This window comes from Triplophysa dalaica, chromosome 18, assembly GCF_015846415.1.
Source record: "Triplophysa dalaica isolate WHDGS20190420 chromosome 18, ASM1584641v1, whole genome shotgun sequence".
Lineage (NCBI taxonomy): Eukaryota > Metazoa > Chordata > Actinopteri > Cypriniformes > Nemacheilidae > Triplophysa > Triplophysa dalaica.
Window position 1 is genome coordinate 18,137,226 of NC_079559.1, and position 22,966 is coordinate 18,160,191.

At 37.2% G+C, this 22,966-nt stretch overlaps 1 protein-coding gene across 1 annotated transcript; it reads left to right on the forward strand.

The window, feature by feature from the left end:
- The first annotated feature begins 114 nt into the window (after positions 1-114).
- gfpt1 (glutamine--fructose-6-phosphate transaminase 1) lies at positions 115-21,985 on the forward strand. Its single transcript, XM_056773075.1, has 19 exons — positions 115-183; positions 4,999-5,106; positions 5,215-5,322; positions 5,551-5,676; positions 5,878-5,936; positions 6,025-6,159; positions 6,249-6,310; positions 6,417-6,496; positions 6,622-6,730; positions 7,145-7,308; positions 9,479-9,574; positions 10,100-10,197; positions 10,333-10,453; positions 10,545-10,702; positions 16,371-16,485; positions 17,506-17,633; positions 18,036-18,203; positions 19,740-19,901; positions 20,221-21,985. The coding sequence occupies exons 1-19, from the start codon at positions 177-179 to the stop codon at positions 20,263-20,265; spliced, it is 2,049 nt and encodes a 682-aa protein (XP_056629053.1). The 5' UTR covers positions 115-176; the 3' UTR covers positions 20,266-21,985.
- The last annotated feature ends 981 nt before the right edge of the window (positions 21,986-22,966 follow it).

Sequence of the window (22,966 nt, forward strand, 5' to 3'; positions counted from 1 at the left end):
CGTTGCAACGCCCGGTTGGCACGTAGCAGACAGACTTACAGCAAACTCAGCCAATCACGGTGCTCCATATGAAGGCACAGCCTGTATTTTGTCCAATGAGCAAATTGTGGGCAGGTTTTATTTGACAGCGCTTCAGAACGAGGAACTAAACAACTCTTGGCAGCAGTACCGGAGACATGTGTGGTATGTATGGCAATGAAAACAGTATTTTTTATTGTATATTCACCCTGATAATGTACGTGACAACAATTTGGAGTTACACGGGACATGGAGTAAAAGCTGAAATAATAAGATAAAATCGTTGGAGGGAAAATGCACTAGCATGTAGCATTGATATGACTGTGTCGACTTAAAACCTAGTAACGTTAAGCTGCCTGCGTAGACAGCAGTTTGGGACATTAAATTGAGTGTTTTACTTGGGATATGATGCCCAAAAGGCTTTATGGAAAGATACGTTTTTAATTTTCTTATAATTCTTTGTTCTATAAGATGTCAGAGTTAAGCATTTAAACCATATACATAATGCTTCGTATAACTATTTGTCATATTCGGGTTTATTTGTTGTTAAAACTTGTTGTGTACTATTAAAGAAAGTCATTTGTCCAGCATCTCATCATAGACCCCATCACTTAACCACACCTCTTGCGGTTTAGATGGGTCGAAAGTGATTGACTCTTAGATTGAATTAAACCAAAGTCACAAAATACAAAGCGCAGGTTCCAGTTGAAGTTACAAATATATATATAACTAAGTTACAGATAAAAAACCTCAATTGTCATTAATATGTGAGATAAAGTGAGAGAGAGCGAGAGCGAGAGAGCGCGCGCGGATCTACTGAAAGCCATTTTCTCAGGGCTTGTCTGATAAGCTAAATCTGTCTTTGTTTGACCTCTCTTTGAGACAAGATATTGATAAGTTTGGAGACAAAACCTTGTTGAAGGGCAGGGGTGGATCTTTTTAGCCACCACAAAGTGATTTACAGAATAACTGCGGAGACATTTGTTCTCACTTGGCCTGTGATATAAACAGATTTTCGTTGTTTTTATTGAGCTTTATTGCATTATCTAGACCTACTTGAAAGGTCACATATTTATTGTTCATGTTTTGATGGTTGTCATTTGAAGTTTTAAAATACAGAAGCCTCTCTATTTCGACACTTCAGAGAGGTTAAAAATTGTAAACATGTTTATATATTTGAATGCAAACTTTGAGCAACACTATAAATATAAAAGAAAGGTACATAAAATTCCAAGAAAAATGGAACAAAATATTATCCTTAATGCAATTTTAAGGTCATGTTGATTTAAAAACAAACAAGCCTGCAAGTCATCGGTGTTCAGAATACCCATGAAGTTAAAGTTTTGCTTAGAAGACATCTTTTTGCAGTTTCTTTGCTTGGCATCTGTCCTTATATAGTAGAGCCTTGTTTGACTACCTAACCCGAACACACACATACGTCAATCACAGTTTGCATTGGCCAGCGTTAGACACTGAATGGTGCTTCTGTGTGTTTTTGTCGGTTGTTATGGTGCTGTGAATGGAGAACATTTATCCTATGTATCATGAACATTTGAGCCATGTGACTGCTGTAGTACCCTTTTTCTGTCACAATTGTCTTAGACCTTGTCCACATTATTCATTTTTTTTTGGTGGGGGGTTTTCACATTTATCCAAAGGACAGTGGAGGCAGACAGAAACATGAGAGTAAGAGATAGGGTGTGGAATTGGGACATGACCCGGGTCAGACTCGATCCCGTGTCCCCATGGGCCAACAGCTCATGTATGTGTCTGGAGTGCTAACCAGCGGGCTACCGCTCTGACCGTACGTTTCCGTTTTTAAAAACGCTTTCTCCACACTACTGTTTTCAAGCGTTTTCCAAGTGCCGTCCATACACACTAAAACATACTAGAAAAGCTTCAATCTACTGCGCATGAGTTTAACTAAGATGCTGCAACCTGTGGTCTGTTTATTAACTTTATGTCGAGAAAAGTTTTCTTTAAATAGACTGACAATAGGTGTGTAATACTTCTCGGTAAAAAATTAGACTGTGGCTCATATTAAATTTGAAATTTATGCTGTCATCACCCGGATATTGTGAGGACACAAGTGCAGGTCAACATGCCCTTCTTGGTGAGTATCTTAAGAAACAAAGTAGGTTATGTCTTAAGGGAACAGGCAGAAACAAAACATGTGTATGGTATCAGTGTACTGGATCTGTAGCATTCCTCTTAAAACTCGCTGCTTGTGACTCAATAGCTTTTGGGACTTCAATAATGACTAATCTTTTTTTAATTTATTTAAGTTCATATGCAGTGTTATGATTTACTTGAATCCATTTCTATACCTTAAAAGTTATATATACTTTACACAGTATCTTATTTTATTTTCTGCTTTGCTCTGTTGTTTTATTGGTGTTGTTACTTCTAGCTTGATAATTTGTTCTTATTTTTTATTGTCAGTAGTCCCTTTTCTCTGAATATAGCCGAACCGAAACCGTGACACAAACCGAACCGTGAATAAATGGAACCGTTACACCCCTTACTGACAATGAAATAGGGATGTTGTGCGGGTAACAAGACTACTAAGTTTGCATCTCCTTCCGAACAATAACTGCGAGTAAATAAACATTCCTACAACTGAATCTAAAGTATGCACAAACTAACGCTATTAAGCATGGTGAGAAGCTAAAACAAGCGTCACATGCTGAAAATTATGCTATAGTTTTTTTATAGTCAAACCACACCGCGTTTTCTAAATGTATCCTTTTTGGAGAGCTTTTCAAAAATCTCAGTTTTCCATGATAAATACACTGTCTCAGTGTGGTCGAAAGGCCAAAATGGAGAGAAAAAGTTGCGTTTTTGACTTTCTTAAACATATAAAATCAATCTGGGGAATGCATTTTAATTTGGCATCTAATGTTGCATACATGTTATTTTAAATGTATATTTAAATACTTAAATGCATTGTCATTTTACATACTTCATTGCCATTTTGCGTACTGCATTTGCTACCAATATGCTTCCATACCTGCCTCTCTAGTTAAAGTTGTTAGACAGGTTGGCTTGGCTCTACCAGACCGTCTCCCTATCACATGTGACATTTTACAGTTTGCTCCTTTGTTGTAATGTTATCTGGGTGTGTCTGGTCAGGGCTCTACATAAAGGATTGCCTGATGGCCCGGGGCCAGCATGGGAGATCCTCGGGCCAGTTCTGTATCGTCATGAAAAATTATAATCTGAAAGTTTTAAGATTTGCCTATATAAATATTCCTAAATTGATGCAGAACAGGACTGGTATTCACATGCTGTTTCAGATACTTGCCCAGCCGGAATACCGCATCTAACAACGTGCAAAATACTGCATTGAGTTCTCTTTCACGTCTTTTTACTCTTAAAGGTGCCATTCCCCGCAATCCCATTTTCAACCTTTAGTTAGTGTGTAATGTTGCTGTTAGAGCATCAATAATACGTGCAAAATGATAAAGCTCAAAGTTCAATGCCAAGCGAGGTATTGTCTTTAACAGAATTCGCCTTTCAAGGACTACAGAGAATGGCTGGAATCGCACTTCAGCCCTCTACTTCCCGGGTACATGATGTCACTATTCCGAGTGTTTTTAGTAACCCCCGCCCACAGAAATAATCCAAAAAAGGGTAGAGACCTCCTTAGAGAAGAGGAAGAGCTGCTGGAGTATTGTTTGGTTATCAGAGATTGTAAACATTTGACTGAGTTGCGCGCCTAAGTGATTTCACTTTCATCACAGTCCTATGGTAATAAGAATTCCGCTACACACATTCTAAGATAAATAACGATCAAATGACAGCTTCTTGACTTTAACATCGGCTGTGAAAGCTGTGTAATACATAACCCTGTCGTGATGACAACTTTTTGTTTGGCGATTAATAGCATCAGAAATGATTGCGTTGGTCGATATTATTGTCATTTTATTAATATTGCAAGTACACCCTTTTGGACATTGAAATTGGATGGAAAATAATAACTGCAGTGTAAATATTTAAAATCAATAAAGCAGACACTTCCAGTCCTCAATTGTAATTGGTTGATTTATGTTACAAGCTGTTAGGATGAAGTTTAGGGTGAGCAGAGACTTTGGTATGTGAACAATGGAGAGGGCAGCATGATTGTATGTCATAATGTGGCCGTTTAAAATTCACTTGCCCAAATGAGCAATGATAAACAATGTCTCTTTATCTGGAATGACTTTTCCATTCGTCAAGTGCCCTTCAAAGGAACAAAATAATAAAACTATTCCGAACTAGCTTTATCATCAGGATAAAACAGTATAACTCCTCGAGTCTTTTCACCTGCCGCTGTCCGCCCCATGTGTGCGACTATGCGCACGAGCCCCGGTTTTGATACAGACACAGGGCAGTGCTAACAGAGACCGCACGATCGGACACAATTGTTAAAATGTTTTTATATAAACAATGGCGATTTATTAAATCACATATAGACGTCAAACAATTGCAGAGTTTTTGAAAGTTTCAGATAGAAACACACTAATTGATCAAATCTGCAGACTCGCATCGACATTCTTCAACAAGTCCAGACGAAAAATCTGGGCAAAAGTATTGTATTGTAGCCTTAAGTCTCTGGTTGTATAGCAGTTCCAAATCATTTATTTCTAAATTATCAATAAGCAACCAATACTTTTTTTGTGCATGTTATGTCATCATATGATTTTTATTACATGTTTGAAACATATTTACTACAATAATACAGTTAAATGCTTACTCCGACCATTATCAACAAATTCTTGCTAGTCAGTCACAAGAATTTTTTTTTTTTGCTTTTTTCAAAGAAAGTTGCTTTAGATTCACATTATTCTATGTTCGGACTTCAGTTATGTAATGCAAATGCAACACTGGCGTAGTTTTTCCTTATGGACTGGCAAAAGAGAAGAAATTATTATATTCAAAGTAAACCTTTTCTCTGCAGTGTCAACCATGTCTGAAAAACATTTATCTTTTTCTCTGAAGGAATATTTGCTTATCTGAATTACCACGTTCCTCGTACTCGACGTGAGATCCTTGAGGTCCTTATCAAAGGTCTCCGCCGTCTGGAATACCGTGGCTATGACTCTGCAGGTCAGGAACTTCTATCTCTTAACCTAATGACATACACATGGAACGCCACACATTCCCTTCAAACTGATCTTGAATATGTTTTTTAATTCCTTATTTTCTGGACTGCAGGTGTGGGTATTGATGGAGGAAATGGTAAGCAATTGGAAACCAAAAGGAACACCATCAATCTCATCAAACAAACGGGAAAAGTAAAGGCCTTGGAGGATGAAATCCTTAGTAAGTCATTTTACAGTTTAAAGTTAAGGCTGGAATTGTTCTTTTTACACCAATGTAAACACAAATGTTTAAGATATGTAAACTTCATTTCATTAATCAATGTGATGTAATGTAGCTTTATAACTTAGATTATGTATCTAACCTAAGATGCTTTGTAGTTTGAAGATGGTACACTTTTATACACCCAATCACTTAAACCCTTTGTCTGTGCACGTGATAATTTCTCAGGGCAACAGGAGGTTGATCTCGATGTTGAGTTTGACGTGCACCTTGGAATTGCCCATACTCGCTGGGCCACGCATGGCGTCCCCAGCCCTGTCAACAGCCACCCGCAAAGATCAGACAAGAACAACGGTCTGTTACCTAAAGCAATACTAAGCAACAATAATACTTACTTTTGAAGAGTTTTCTGCCAACGACTCTTGGTGTAATTGGTCAGACTTGATCAGATTTGTCCACAAAGAACAGAAGTTCTCGAGTGCAACTATAAAAAACAATTTTGATCTATAAGTAATTTGCTATTTCGTGTTTTGACCACTTGTCATTTCTTCACAGAGTTCATTGTTATCCATAATGGGATCATCACCAACTACAAAGATCTGAAGAAGTTTCTGGCAAGCAAAACGTTTTGACATTCATCCATTCATGTATTTATCCACACTTTGCCTGTATTGTGAACATGTTTGTTTGTATTTTTTACAGGAGAGTAAAGGTTATGAGTTTGAGTCTGAGACAGACACTGAGACCATTGCCAAGCTGGTGAAGTACTTGTATGATAACCGTGAGAACGATGACATCACCTTCGCCACCCTCGTGGAGCAAGTCACACAGCAACTGGTAAGCAGTTCATTGATCATCTTGCTGATAATGAAAAAAAAAACTAACTAATGAGAATAATGAGGTTAAAAATGTTTATTCTACTTTAGGAAGGAGCTTTTGCCCTGGTTTTCAAAAGTGTGCACTATCCAGGAGAGGCAGTAGTCACCAGGTAACTTCAGCCTGGTATAACCAGCTGCACTATCCCCAAAACAAGTTTGGTTTTTAATAAGTCTTATTTTAACCTACTGTATTGATATATCTTTGTTTCTTTTAAGGAGAGGAGGTCCATTACTGATCGGCGTAAGAAGTGACCACAAGCTGTCCACGGATCACATTCCCATCCTGTATCGCTCCGGTGAGTTCACACACATTTGTCTTTCTTGGAGTTTAATGGGGAAACGTATGTGTTCTTTAAAGAGTAAACAAAAATAAAACAAAAAATGCTTGTTGTAATTTAAGTTATTTGTATCTTTTATATAGCTGCTAAGGACAAAAAGAGTTGTAATACTCTACCCAGGATGGATCAGGACACATGTCTGTTCCCTGTGGATGATAAAGCTGTGGAGTATTACTTTGCATCGGATGCCAGGTCTTTTCTCTTACTTTTCATCCACTGGTCTGCATGTTTCTTTAGCTTGAACAGTATCGCTATGTGATTGGTCAATCTTGTTTAATCTTTTGACACCCATGATTCGCACCATAGATGGCCAGAGATTTATCAAATGTAGCTGGCCAAAAGGTTTTAGGTCACTGCTATAGGTCAAGTTTTGAAATATTTTATTTAATGGTTGTTGAAAAAGTGGATACCATTTTGTATAACTTCACATAATTAAGTAAATTACATTTGGTTATCATGGCATTGGCTGTTACATATTTGGTTGGATATATGTTTCCCATCCCTAAAAAAAATATTTTTAAATATTGTTTGTTTAACATTAGTGTGAAGTGATGTGTATTATAAATGTAATGCCATGGAATGACAATGGTTTTGATGTCACTGTAGTGCTGTTATTGAACATACCAATCAAGTCATCTTCCTTGAGGATGATGATGTTGCGGCAGTGAGCGACGGACGTCTCTCCATCCATCGGATCAAACGTACAGCGGGAGATCACCCAGCCCGTGCCATACAGACCCTTCAGATGGAACTGCAGCAGATCATGAAGGGTAAGGGTCAATAAGGAAATATGGAGCTTTGCATGATTTTATTTTCTAATATAGTGCATTTGACAATGAGACTTGAGAATGCATGGCAGAATTGTGGTCTAATAGTTAATACACAACATTCTGGAAGGCATAGAGGTGTAAGTGGGTGATTTAAGATCAAGTCCACTTGCATCATTTCCTGATCCCGATCTTAACACTGCACTGCTCCTTTCAAGCCCTTCTGTACATAGATAAAAGTGAAAAACTAGTGAGTGAGGATTTATAACCGGTATTGGTTAGTGTGTACCCTGATCATCAAATGGATTTGCGTTAGTTTTGAATTATGCTCCTTGTTTAACTTAAGCAGAAAGGCATGAAAACTAATCAAAGTGGTTTGGCTGGTACATTCTTTTATAAAGTTTTGTGGCAAACCATGAACGAGTTTATCCTGATTTACAAAACAACCAAAACAGCATGCCCAAAAAATGTATACAGTAAACATGAGAACGTAAAACCTGCTTCATATTCCTGTGGCTTTCATTAGGTGTTGTCTGACATTACAAAGTATTAAATTCTTACATTAACTGTAGTATAATTTATTTTTACTTACAGCTTTTGCACAGCGTATCGTATAATTTAAATGCGGCAGAAAGCAAATATGTAGTTTGGTTTCCTTTTGGCCACCAGAGGGAAGTAAATACCTTTAAATGCATGCTTTTTGTATCTCTCTCGTTCTCTCCCTCCCTCTCTTTCTGCTCCTCCTCCATTTTATTTCTATATCCACTCCTTCCTCGGATCTCCCCTCCTCCAAACTTTTCACTGGACCTATTGGCTAAAAGCCCAATTCTGATGACCTAAATTTGGGGTATAGCAGTCACCAAGTAGGAGTTCCATACAAAAAGGCATTCTTACAGTAACTGTGCTTAGTTTTCTTGTGTGAGAAAATGTAATTCTTTGGCTCGGCATTAATGGTCTATTTACATAAGATAATATACTTAAGATCTACTTACATTCAAGCTATTCTGACTTCCTTAGAATTGTTATATGTCAAGTAGATAATTGTTTTTCTGAGTAAATCAGTGCTACTTGAGAACTTTCCTCACCACAGAATTTGGGAGAGAATGCAGTGATTTATGTTGAATTTGGTGCTAGAGCAGAATATTCTTTCTTTATTCAACTGAATGAATTAAAAATCTAAGTTGTAAAAACTCAGACAGGAAACCTTTAGACAAAATATATAATTATAATAGTTTTGAATTTAGTTTTATTGATATTTTAAATAAGCTTTTAATTTTAATAAGTAATATAAGTTTTAGCATTTATGTTGCTATTTAAGACAAATTATTTGTTATTTTAGTTTTTGCTTTTTATCATTATTATAATTATTATTATTATTAGTGATGCACCGATATGTAATGTTTGTCCAATAACCGATAATTCTTAAACTTTGGAAGCTGGAAACCGATATATTGGCCGATATACAGTATGTCAATTTTCTGAGACTGAAAATTATTTTTTCCCCATGTAAATTATGTACCAAGCCACTTAACACTAATTAAAGATTATTAATTTTTTTAACTTTTCTGGTATAGTGTTTATTTAATAAACAAATGAAATATGTTCTTCCAGAGAAACCCAGAAAGATGTTCTCAAAAGCCAGGTCTAATGGGTCTCAAGAAAGAAAGCTTCAAACAATATGCTTTTGTTCCTATAATTTACAAATTCATACTAAAGCAACTATGTTTTGCTAATAGCAGTTAATGATCATGACAGAAAGACCGTAATGTACTGGATTTTACTATGAGCAGTGTGTAGCTGAAGTGCTTCAAGCTGAGGAAATGATTTCGGCTATATATAATGTATCGGCTGATACCTTTATGGCCGATAATTTATTGTGCATCCCTAATTATTATAATTTTAGTGCTTTAAACTTATTTCAGTGTATTTTTGAGGCAACAAAACATTTTTCATTTAGTTTAAGCATTTCCCTTTATCTTTTAGGTCAATATTTAATTTAATTTCAATGAACAGAAACGTTTTCAAAGTTTTAATTTTAGTAAACTTAAATAATCAGGAAAAGCACATTTATCATTCTCAACACTCTAGCATAAACTCCTTGATTACTGTGAGTGGATTGTTTGTAAATTCCTACAGCTGTATAACTACTTTATCTCTCTTTTAAAAAAAACAGGTAATTTCAGTTCCTTCATGCAGAAGGAAATCTTTGAGCAGCCAGAGTCTGTGGTCAACACCATGAGAGGAAGAGTAAACTTTGAGAACAACACATGTGAGCCATTTACTTTTACATTTACTAGCGTTTTATAATTGATGCACGATAGAGGGGTTTTACACATGTGGCATTAAAGCCTCGTGGAAAAACACTGAATAATCTTCTGTTATAAATGAATAAAACCGTCACATGCATCACGATCAGTAAGACTGGCTCACGGCCGGGGTGATGAGTCAGATTTTATAAGAGCTTTTTGACTTAGCTGCTTCTGGTAAACACTTGTGTAATTACTAGAAACAACTAAATTATTATGTATTTTGTTGACCCAATTTGAAAAGTTAAGCAGATTTTCTAAGGTGCTGTTATTCATACAGTGAAAATAAACTTAACTTAATTAAGGGGAACTTAAATCTCTGAAAATTACAAAAAGCGTCATGAATGGGGTCCATATCATCGGAAACTTCTGAATCATATTATTGTTTTGTTTTAAGGAACAAACTGAAAATGATGTTTGGAACAATGTTAGAGAAAATCTGTACTGAATATTCCTTTTTTCCATGTCATTTTATGTACTGTATGCAGTGATCTTGGGAGGGCTGAAAGATCACATCAAAGAGATCCAAAGGTGTCGTAGACTCATTCTGATCGCTTGTGGGACCAGTTACCATGCTGGAGTTGCAGTATGTTTCAGCCATACACTGTGACATATGCAGATAAGAGTGCAATATGTAAAAATTTAAGTGTGAAATCATTCACCCCTGAATCACAGAGCAAGAAACTTTTCACATCAGTTTATATTGGTTCTGTTTCCTCAGACTCGTCAGGTTTTGGAAGAACTAACTGAACTCCCTGTCATGGTGGAACTGGCCAGTGACTTCCTGGATCGAAACACACCTGTGTTCCGAGATGACGTGTGTTTTTTCATCAGCCAGTCAGGTTGGCCTGATCGCCTATTTGTTAAGCTGTCTATCTGTGTATTATGTTCTCAAGACCGTATAGACATCTGAACTCTGCCGTTTGTGTTCAGGGGAGACAGCAGACAGCCTGTTGGCTCTGCGTTACTGTAAGGAGAGAGGCGCTCTTACTGTGGGCATCACGAACACTGTGGGCAGCTCTATCTCAAGAGAATCCGACTGTGGCGTTCACATCAATGCTGGACCAGAAATCGGAGTGGCTAGCACCAAGGTGGGTTCCGCATTTTTTTTGATTTCTTTAAATATAAGTTTCTGCTTGTTCTTCTGAACGCCGTAAAAATGATTTAATTCTCATAGAGGCAACAAATATTTCAAACTATTATTTTACATAATATTTGCAAAACAGCAGGACATGAGAATTCGCACATCATCAAGATGATTGAACACTATTTTACTGTCTATACACTTATTTTAGCAACAGTACTGTAAACCTGTGAAAAGCAAATTCTTATTTCACTACTTTAGTAAATTACTTTTTTAAGCAATAGTGTTTATCGATCAAAATTCCTACATTGAATGGAATGAAATTTGCATTTAATTATAATGATCCCTGTTTAGTTGAGCTACCACCGACACTAATTCCACAGGATATCTTTCCCTCAAAAATGCTTACTGTCTTATCGTTTTCAAGACTACTAACTAAATCACTCCATATTAAGACAAATTCAATTAACGGATTACTTAAACCTGATACTCAATTCAATTCAAGTTCAATTCAAGTTTATTTATATAGCGCTTTTCACAATGTGTATTGTTTCAAAGCAGCTTTACAGGGGCAAACAGGAAAAACAGAAAAGTTAAAACACAGCACAGTGCATGGTATTTATACAACGAGTAAGTTCATTCTAATAAATAACATCTAATTTCTAAATAAATAAATGAATGAATGCAGTCTCCCGGTGAGCAGGCCAACACTGCCCTGCTGTGGCGAGGAACCCAAACTCCAATGATTGATTAATGGAGAAAAAAACCTCGGGAGAAACCAGGCTCAACCGGGAGGGCCAGATCCCCTCTGACGTGTCATAGCTGCACTCAGACTGGTGACATGTGATTTTAGTTTAGCATTTAATACCAAATATTGTAACTTCAGCATTAATAAGACAAATAGTCCGTCTTTGCTCTTGGTTGGGGATGTAGTGGTCTGAGCTGGGATGGTCCGATGGTCATATTTCTCTTGGCAGATGGTGGAATTGCCTTAGATGGAGCTGGGATGGTCAGTCAGTCTGCAGCTGTATCTGGTGTAATCTCAAATTGGGGATGGGCATCTGTCGGTCGTCTGGACATGGTGGAACTTCTTCCTACCTCGGGATGGGCATCTGTCGGTCGTCTGGACATGGTGGAACTTCTTCCTACCTCGGGATGGGCATCCCGAGGCAGAGGCGGAAAGAGAATAAAGAGAATAATTAGCGTAGCTGCTGTTCATTAACTATGCATTAAGTGAAAGCTTGGCTGAAAAGATGTGTCTTTAATCTAGATTTAAATTGGGAGAGTGTGTCTGACCCTCGAATAGTATCAGGAAGGCTATTCCAGAGTTTAGGTGCTACGTATGAGAAAGCTCGTCCACCTTTGGTGGATTTTGTTATTCTAGGTATTGTCAAAAGTCCTAAGTTTTGAGATCTCAGCGAGCGTGATGGGTTGTAACGTGATAAAAGCTCGGTTAAGTAAGTAGGTGCTAAACCGTTCAGGGCTTTGTAAGTAATTAAAATAATTTTAAAATCAATGCGATACTTAATGGGTAGCCAGTGAAGCGATGATAAAACTGGGGTTATGTGATCGTATTTTCTTGACCTAGTAAGAACTCTGGCAGCTGCATTCTGAACTAACTGTAGTTTGTTTATCGATGATACAGGACAACCACTAAGTAGAGCATTACAATAGTCAAGCCGTGAGGTCACAAATGCATGAATAAGCTTTTCTGCGTCTGCAACACATAAACTATTTCGTAATTTGGCAACATTTCTAAGGTGGAAGAAGGCTGTTTTTGTGATATTTGAGATGTGATTTTTAAATGACAGGTTGCCGTCTAATATAACGCCTAGGTCTTTAACTGTATTTGTTGGAGTAACAGTGCAGCTTTCAATTTGCAGGCTGTAATCGGAGATATTCGGTTTACTTAATTTTGGTGCTATAAGTAATATTTCTGTTTTGCTAGAGTTTAAAAGGAGGAAATTACTAGTCATCCAATGTTTTATGTCCTCGATGCACTCTGCCAGTTTGGATAGCTTAAAGGAATCATCTGGTCTTGATGAGATATATAGCTGAGTATCATCTGCATAACAGTGGAAGCTAATTCCATGTTTTCTAATAATGTTGCCGAGGGGCAGCATGTATATGGAGAAAAGCAAGGGTCCTAAAACCGATCCCTGTGGTAATCCATAATTGACTTGCGTAAGATTTGACGATTTCCCATTTAAATGGACGTATTGATATCGGTCTGTTAAGTAAGATCTGAACCATTGCAGTGCCTGTCCCTGAATACCGATATAATGGTGTAAACGATCTAGTAGTATTTTATGGTCTACAGTATCGAAAGCAGCACTAAGGTCAAGCAGGACTAAGAGTGAGATGTTTCCTTTATCTGAAGCAATAAGAAGGTCATTTGTAATTCTAACGAGCGCAGTTTCAGTGCTGTGATGCGGTCTAAAGCATGATGATACTATCATCATGTTTTTGTCTCTCTGTTTCTCATTAACTGCTTCCTTTCTCCCTCCTGGGAACAGGAAATGACTGTCTAGCTGTAAGAGTAGTTACTGTACATTCTAAGTCTTACTGTTAACATGTGGGACACACTTACAGTAATGCAGGACAGCGGGTGAGGGTGAGGATATCTGTCAAAATCTTGCGCTCATATTTTTAGGCCCACCTAATTCAGCTCTTGAAGCAATTGGGCAGGCTGATTTCAGTGAGGTCTAGCAATATGTTACACACTCTCTTTAGAGTAATATGACACTGCTAAAACGAATATTAATGTATGTTTTAGATGTTATGCAATGTGTATACCCGACTTAAGGTAAAAAACACAGTATTTTCCACATAGCACGGTACGGTAATGTTTGTAACTCCCTTTGCCTCGTCTCAAACGCACTGACCCCTTTAAATTTAAAACCTCACACATGGCCCTAAAGTTGTGTAAACCCTTTTTTTGTTCAAAAGTAATTACAGCAATGTTAAGCAGCTGTGATCTGAAAAACTCCCAAAGGTTGTTAAGGCCTAGGCCTATTGAACTCTAACTTTTTTTATCCCAAAAACTGATTTAAATAGGGCTGTACAATGATTAGTCACGAATGATCTTTTGCTAAATAAAAGTTTTTGTTAACATAATATATGAGTGTTTACTGTGCATATAATTATGTATATATAAACACACAGGTGCATGCATATATTTAAGTAATATCTACATGTGTATATACATTTATATTTACATATATTTACAGTTTATATAAATATGAATATTTAATACATAAATTCTTAAAATTATACATGCATGTGCATACATATTACATAATATATTTGGGTGTTCTCTATGTAATAATTATTACACAAAAACGGTTATTTTGCAATCGGTTAGTCACGGTTAAAGGTTGCACAGCCCTAGTTTGAAACTAGTTAAGGGAGACTAAATCCAAATTCTGTAAGTGCCTCAAAGATGCTTAACCTACCTGCAAAGCTACCTGAAAAACTGCAAAATTAGCATTGAAGAGAGGAAAGTAAAGAGATCAAGAGACTGGAATTTGCATCGCAATCTCATCATAAATCCATTTATCCATTGTTCTGCCATCTTGAGCTTCCAGATCACTGTGTTTGCATAGGGATTTAGTTGGTGCCCTTTATTCTAAACAGAGACTGATAACATACTGTTTTATCATTAATATTTGATAACTGCCTAGTAATTGAATAGAATGTTTGGGCATACCAATATGGTGACACGGTAGCTACAATGGAATGATGTCTTGTGCAATCCAGTTCTGTATTCTAGATTATAAGAATTCACCAATGTGCAAGTCATTAAAAAAGTTTTTTTTAAATGTTTGGACGTCTGAGATCTATTTGATTGCTTCATATGTGCATCCAGTTGCTCTCTATGCATCCATTTTTGTGCGCCACCCTGAGGGGAACCATTCTCTAATTCTGTTCTAATTCAGTTCGTGACACTTCTGACCACACGTTTTTCAACCATCCTTTATGTTTGTATGCATGGAGTCTACACGGGCATAAAACTCTGGGACATTCCACTGGTAACATCATAACAGGATATACAGTATGATACACAGTACTGGGGTGGGCAACCACGTCTTGCACATTGTGGCATCCAGATGGTAAGGTCCATATGTTGGAATTTGTTCAACTCTAATCTAAACATATTCTCTTTCAACGTTCCCCTAATATTTAATGGTATAATTTGTTCGCAGAATGTCATTGTTTTGTGTTAATAGCTCAATAGTGTGTAGTAGTTGACTTATTACTGCAAGCCCTCCGTCCCAGCAGGTAGTGAATCATCACGTCAGATAAAAAGCATCTGCAAGTGATGTATTACTCAGTACGGTCTCATCTGGTAATGATTGTCCGGTAGGGAGTCTTGTCTCCTCCACCATCACTGACTGAAGTGTGTCAATTCAAAGGACTGAGAGTGAGCCAGAGCGTGCTGTCAAACTTCTTAAAAACTTCCCGTGTCTGCTTTATGTTTGGCAGAGAGGGGATTTTTTTATGGACTGAAAGATGAGGGAATATCACTGCATTACGTTTCAGATGTGATGTGCACGTAAGGGTTAAGGAAGTTATCTCGCAGTTCTCTCACTTTGTTGTAGGCCTGGTGAAGAATGGGAGCTATAAATGTCCCTTTTGTTCTAATACCAGATCAGAAAAGCAAAACAAGAATTGCCGTTTTAAGTGAACCAGCATCTTGGAGTGCAGTGGTTCTTAAAAATATGAATATCACCGCAAAATATATGAAATATAGATGGTTTCATCTTAATGACATAAACAAACGTTACTGCGCATGCACACTTTTGTAACCATACAAAAAGTGGTTATAGAGTGTCTGTAGATTATTTCTGATAACAATCCAAAGAAACCGAGAAGAAGCGTCACTTGGCTAAACTTGTCTCCAATATTTTGAATTGAGACTTAACCGTTAGATGTCAATGAAGCATACGGTTTGTTTAAATGTATGAAAACTACAGGACCCACTCAACAAATCGTTTATTCATTACAATTATTATACAATAAAATAATAATATCAATAAATATGAACATATTTTAAATTAAATATAAATTGACGCTATTATTAGACACTATCCAAACATAAACAGGGAGTTAGCTGGGGGTCAGCTAACTATACAGATAAGAGCACATATATTCTTTTACATATATAGTAAAAGAAAAGATATGGCTGAGATTCACTTTCGGCAATCTAGTTGTTGACATTTTTGTTATATTTTTAAGACATAGATGCAAAAAATGCTACTTTATAGCGTTTGGAACCTGTTTATGGCTTAAACATTGAGATTTGTTTTATTTTGAGGTGGAACTCTTTCCCCCATTAAAATTCACTCCCTGGACTCCACCCCCCTCATTTTCAGCCCTGCTTCATTTTTAGTTTATGAAGTCAGATGTATTCACACGGGTGTAGTTTGTGACATTAACACAAATATTTGACAGTCAGCAGTCTACCTTTGTCTTACTTTTGAATGGTCATGTTCAAAACCCAACAAATTTCTTTATAAATGTATAATTTCCCATATAAATGTGTTGTGCTCTGGGTCTCCTTCTCTCTTCTAGGAAAGATTGTGAATAATGAGTAGCATAAAGACATGGCTCATAATAACAAAATAAGGGGTGAGTTTTTGTTAACACTTTGGGATTTGTTTTGTTTGTTGCAGGCATACACAAGTCAGTTTGTGGCTCTCATCATGTTTGCCCTGTTGATGTGTGATGACAGAATTTCCGTGCAGCCAAGGAGGCGAGAAATCATACAGGGTCTCAAAGTGCTGCCAGGTAAATGTATTTCAGTCACGACATCTCTCGGAGATATGATTTCAAACAGCATTTATAAGCATGGACATGAAATGTACGTAAGCTTGATTTTGGTGGACGAGCTCTGCTACGCTCCTGCTGAGATGATACAAAAGATTGTTCAGATTAGTCCAAAATAACAAAGTATAGCTGCTGCAAGAATGTAGTTCCCTAGTTACAGATGCGGAGAAAGAGGTGGAGGAGGGATAAAATAAGCTTTCATAATTGCGCAGCATGCTGAGCACAGGCTAGAATGCCATATATATGGTTACAGCACAGACCATGTGGATATAAGACACAAAGACACATTTTTTTCAGACCAGCTCTAAACCTCTGTACTCATGCACTCTTGATATAAAGTTCTGACGTAAAAAGTGCTAGACGGAGGCTCAAAACGCATGCGAGTGTGCATGTCTTGTGTGTGTTTGTTTGTGTGTGCGTGCGTGCGAGCGATAGGGTGTTTAGAGCAGTGAGGGGCAAAAGCCTCGGCCAGCTCTCTCTATAACTGTCGGAAGTCTTTATCGGACCCAAAATGTCTGTCTGCGCATCCCTCCCTCTTTAAGTCTTTTCCCCATTTTTGCTTTCTCTCTCTCTGTGGAGTTTCTTAGCTGCATGGAAGCCAATGAGGTCAGGAATGTGTTGGCAACCACTTCCTACTGCACTCCAGAACACTATTTATACCAGAAACTGCTGATTCTACTGCTAATGTATTAATATGGAGTCTATATACAACCAATATCAAAACCGAGTCCTTGGGCCAAAACGTTCGAATGCAAACACTTTCAGCTATGCAAACTCGATCTTTGAGTTTGACTCGGCACACAGTTCATAGCATTATTCCAAAGCATTTGCTTTTATGAACTTGCATAAAGTATGGTCTGAGCCTTAACCAGCCAAATGCATTTAGGGCTCGGATAAAGCTTTTTGAGTATGTTCGGCAAAGTATACCATTTTTTGTAACTTCAATCCAATTTTTGTTCTTCATTTTCTCGTATTCTCTAGATTTGATTAAAGAGGTGTTGAGTCTGGATGAGGAGATCCAGAAGCTGGCGGCTGAGCTGTACCAGCAGAAGAGCGTTCTCATCATGGGCCGTGGCTACCATTATGCCACCTGCTTGGAAGGAGCTTTGGTTAGACCACACATACTTTTCTTCCACTTTATTTATATATCCCCGTTCATTTCTTAGAGTGATGAGGTCCCTTTTGAGATATTCACTAATATTTTTCCTTTCCCATGACGCTCCATTTAATCTTAAATTTAATTTCAATTTGCTTTATATTGGTTTTCACATCAAATGTTATTTGTTATTGCCTTTTTGGTCATTTGACTGTGCCATTTTCCATCGTAGTGAGGACAGTATTGGTTATAACATAGCCATGCCCACAAACCCCAAATAAATGTTCTATGACTGCCACTATGCCAAAAATATTTATTCCAGAGTTACTGTAAGGACTGCTTTTGTGTTTATATGGGTTTTCAGGCCAGTCAGTCTTTCCAGGTAACTGATGAAACTGTTGTCCGTGTTTTTTAGAAAATTAAGGAGATCACATACATGCATTCTGAGGGCATTCTGGCCGGTGAGCTGAAGCACGGCCCGTTGGCTCTAGTGGACAAACTCATGCCTGTCATCATGATCATCATGAGAGATCACACATACACAAAATGCCAGAATGCACTGCAACAGGTGGTGGCCAGACAGGTAAAACACCTTCAAACAACCGCGATTGACTGTTTTAGTTTTATCATTGCTATGTTTCTTTTTGCATGCTAAAATGATTGTATTAAATGTTTATGTTTTTGACATATCAAGTGTCTTCATGTTCATTTTGGTGAAAAACAGTATTAAAAAATAAGCCTTGATTATTTAAACTAGATTTTTTTGGTTGAACTACTTTGCTTAAATTTGATTGATTTACAGGATTATCCTTTTACATCGTTTTAAGGCTAAAATAGAGGCTAAATATTCATATTTATGAGAAATATTTTCATATACTTTTACAGCCCATAAAGAAATTAAGATACCATTTCAAAATCAGTTTTTCCAATGTAATTATATGATTCTTTTTATAATTACTTCTCATAAATATCAAATAAAATATTGTTTCTATTTGCATTTATTTTCATACAGTGAAAACCAGATAAACGGGTCAAAATAACAGAATAGATGCTGTGTATTTTTTAGTGGTGGGCCGTTAACGGCGCAGTGAGACTCTTATCGCGCGATAAAAAAAATGTCGCCGTTAATCTATTCTCAAAGTTAGGTTGGGAGCTGGGTCTATACTACGCAAGCTATGATGACTTTCACCTTGATATGTTAGCGCGGATGTATACCAGCTTAACTGCACTGTACGGGGCGAGAACAAGATTTTTCAACTCGCGTGATTCGCGTCATTCGCGGAAGCAGAAGCCGCCTCATCATCTCATAACCAGGGCTTCATTCGCGCGATTCGCGCCGCAAGTAGGTCTATTGGCTCTTTGCATTAACATATAAATCACTCGCGCTTGACACGCCATTCGCGTTTGGTCTGAACACAACATAACGTTACTGTGAAATTACCGCATCAAACGTGACGTGCTAACATGGATGCAGCTATGAAGCCGCCGGGTTTGCTTCAGGGAATATTATTTTTTAAGAAGCTTCCCAATAGAAACATCGACAAGACTAAGGTTGTTTGCACCTTTTGCAATGCGGAATTGGTTTAAAAAAAACACTTTCTCTCAACAGGTAGTGGTCTAGCTTTAGTTGAAACCAGTAACTTTGTATTGACATCTAATGTATTATGGTTCCTGTATGACATATCGCTTGTTGCTCCCTCACTCTTTGAAAGTCGCTTTGGATAAAAGCGTCTGCTAAATGACTAAATGTAAATGTACTGTAGGAGCTCTTCCACTCTCAAGTACCACCTAAACGCAAATCATCCCTTAGCTAATGCGGAAGTACACACAAGTTCATCTTATTGAACATAATTTAATTTTCATCACCAATTATCATACTAATTTATCACAGTCTTGTCATGCTGTCAGTCTATCATGTTGCTGCTGGATGACTTTGTTACTCCTGAGGTTTTACTTTGTTGGAATTCAATAAACACTGTACTGGAAGGGCCATAATACATCTAGAACTGCTGTTTAAATAAAAAATTGAATGGTCTCTAAATATTTTTTGGCTGTATCTGTTGTTTTTTGGTCATCCACTGCAGCTTGCCACTGTGTTTAAGAGAATGTGTTTTTGTAGGGGCGTCCAATCGTGATCTGCGATAAGGAAGACTACGAGACCATCAATAACTCAAGCCGCACCATAAAAGTGCCTCACTGTGTGGACTGTCTTCAGGGAGTTCTCAGTGTCATCCCTCTACAGCTGCTCTCTTTCCACCTCGCTGTGCTCCGCGGATTCGATGTGAGTCCATCTAACTTCCTGTCTCATTCTCTTATACCTCCTGCCTGTCATTACTATACATTTCTTCTCAACGTGTGTGTAAGATATCTGGTTACATTGACCACTTATGTTATTTTTTTTGGCACAGCGTGACAGTGTGGCTAATACAAACTGAAAGAAAAATTCTGACATTATTTAACATTCCAAACTGATTCGTTATTGGAAATGATTACCTGAGAATGTCTGTGAGCTAATCAGAGTCAAGCTTGACTGATTCTGGTTTAACAGTTTAATGCCTACATGATGAATGTACATTTTTATTCTTTCTTGCTTAACACAGGTTGATTGCCCGAGAAACCTGGCCAAATCTGTGACTGTAGAGTAAACACCAGCTGATCGATCAATACCCCAAACACACACACAAATACAAAGAACAGACTATCAAAGACTTGAAGAAAATGTTTCTTTTGACATGTTAGCTTTCATATTCTGAAAGAATAAGAAGTATATCTCCAATTGTATCTTTTCTCAATGCACGAATTGTGAAGCATCATATCATAGTTGTTGACTGGATTATGTTTATGTTGATGGCGCTGTATGGGGTGGTCGTATAAGAAACATTCTTGACAGATTAACTACATATTACATGGTGTATGCTATAGCAAACACTATGTTTTCCTACTTATTATTTGTTTGCTTTTCATAATTAATTTGGCCCACAATGGCTTTCAAATGTTTTTATCAAATACACAAGCATTTGTGTAGGGAGATTGATGATCATAATTGGCAATCAATCAAAAATGGCTTAGATTTTTAAAAGGTTGCTTACTTTACAAAATCCCATTATCCCAGTCATGTGGTATTTGACGCTGAAACGGAACTATGAAAGACTGCTTAGTGGTTGTTTGCACACTTCTTGTAGTCTTTCCTATTTGCTGCTATTCAAAGGGATGGTTGTGGTACGGGTAAACACTTTTCTCTTCTGGATAATCTGGAATGCCATGTCACAGGGATTTCCTGTGCTTGAATTAGCATTTGTTGAAGTAATGCTAAAGTGTATTTGGGAGAACTTAAGTGAGATAACTAAACTTGAGCCTTCAATTTTGCACTTCCATCTATTTTAATGAAATCGTTTCCTCATAGGTCATGTAAAGTACATATTTATTATCTTTCATTCTTGTTGCAATATATTTGAAATCATGTCAGAATAAATGAAAAATGGTTGAGGGGTGATGAAGGGTAAAATATGAAGTAAATGCATGATGTTTACTCGGCGGATATTTATTGCAAGTGTTTCTGTTTCACTATGTGCTTTGCCAAACTGGGTCAGTGAAATTTTGTTGATTTTGCACAAACATCTACCGGTATGATAAAAAACAGTTCACCATTACAAACTGAAATGTTTTCTTAACATGGTTTCATGAAGACAAGGTTTTCCATAAGAAAATGATGTTTTAACCTTGACTAAACATATTAATCGTAAAAAGGAATACTGTATCTAGTAACTGTGTAGATGTTCACAATCGCTTTGTCTTTTGATATGAGATCCATCTAAAGGTACATTCAATACATCATGTGGCTTCCACTTTTGGTCTTTTTGGTTCCTTTGTTTCGGCTGGATAACTAAGGCCTTGTTTTATGTAAAGTATGAAGGGGATCGTGAGTTGGTCTCCAGTTTACAGTTGTACTGCCAATGAAAAGAGAACATGAAGTATTTCTTTACAAAGCAGCTGCCCCATACAACGCCACCTTCATTTTTGAATGTTTCTTTGGGACCATTTTGTCTTAATTATTATTATTGGGTAAAGAAGACATATATATATATATATATATATTTTTTTTTCTGTTAAATGTATTCTCGTTCCTATATTATTTCTTGTGATTTTCGTTTATTTCATTTATGCCGTTATAATTGTGCATAATATTACCCCAAATAAAGATGCCTCATTGGAATCAGGTTTAAACCAAAAACAGGCAACGTATCTCTCTTACCAACGTTTTAGAGAATGGTCATGTGATGCAGTAACATGAAAGATGCAGTTAAAGTCCTTTTGTATTTGTTTCCCCTTTTGGAAAATAAAGACGTCAACGTTATTCACAGACAAGCATATTCCCATCATGACTGTCTCTGTTGAGCTCTGAACTCCAAGCTTTCCTTAAAAAAATCCACTATTATTAAGCTGTATCCTTTTTCATTTTGAAAGTTTGTTTATATGGCACGTAACCAATTTTCTGAAAATCAGATCTGCTAATTTGTTAGAAAGATATATGTTCAGCTGCTATCTGAAGCATTCATATCTGGTTAAGCCTAAAAATGTGTTTTAGTAATGTTAGAGCATGACCAAAACTGGTCAATTAAAAGGTGAAATCTTTCGAACCATCGGCTTTCTTTATATCTTTCTTGAATATTAAGAATCATTAATATGTCTGAGGAGAAGCTTGATGAGCTAGTGAAAGTTTGTTAAACATGGTTATTTTCGTGGCTGTCTACCATGAAAATAACATCTGTTGCACAGACATTTGAATATAAAATGTTGCCTTCATGTCCACTGAGGTTTTATACCACCACAGAAAGGCAAGAACGCATGTTCTGTATGTGCAGCAAAACCACACTCGCTTGTGTGTTGTGACCAGAGCCATGTTTTTAGCCACAAACAGTTAAAACTAACCACTCAAATATTCTTTAAACTCCTATGCGACTCGCATTATAATATCCACGCAAACATGGAAATCTAGAGCTTTACTAATGCTTTTAGAAATGGTTAGTCCAACTTTGTTAAAACCAGATAGTCCCCACTGTGTTGATGCTCTCAAGAGCACAGAAACTTTTGAGCTCCGATTAAAAAGGATCTTGGCAGTAGGGATGGATTTGGAGCAGCTTGCGTCATAGCTGTTGATGGACAGATTATTTTATTGGCTAAAGCAGAAAGTGGGTCAGGGACCATGTTGCAAAACACAAACTTCACCAAATGGTGCGAAAAAGAAACTATCTTCCAACAATGGCCCGTCGCTCACAGTAACACATTATTGGCGTGGCACCCACCTTCTGTGTGGTCATTCGTTCAGTATGACTGAATTTGGATTTC

Excerpts from the sequence above, each read along its gene's own strand:
- gfpt1 (XM_056773075.1), top strand. Across the intron at positions 7,309-9,478 it reads ACTGCAGCAGATCATGAAGG|GTAATTTCAGTTCCTTCATG; the intron begins GTAAGGGTCAAT and ends TAAAAAAAACAG. Across the intron at positions 10,454-10,544 it reads TTTTTTCATCAGCCAGTCAG|GGGAGACAGCAGACAGCCTG; the intron begins GTTGGCCTGATC and ends GTTTGTGTTCAG.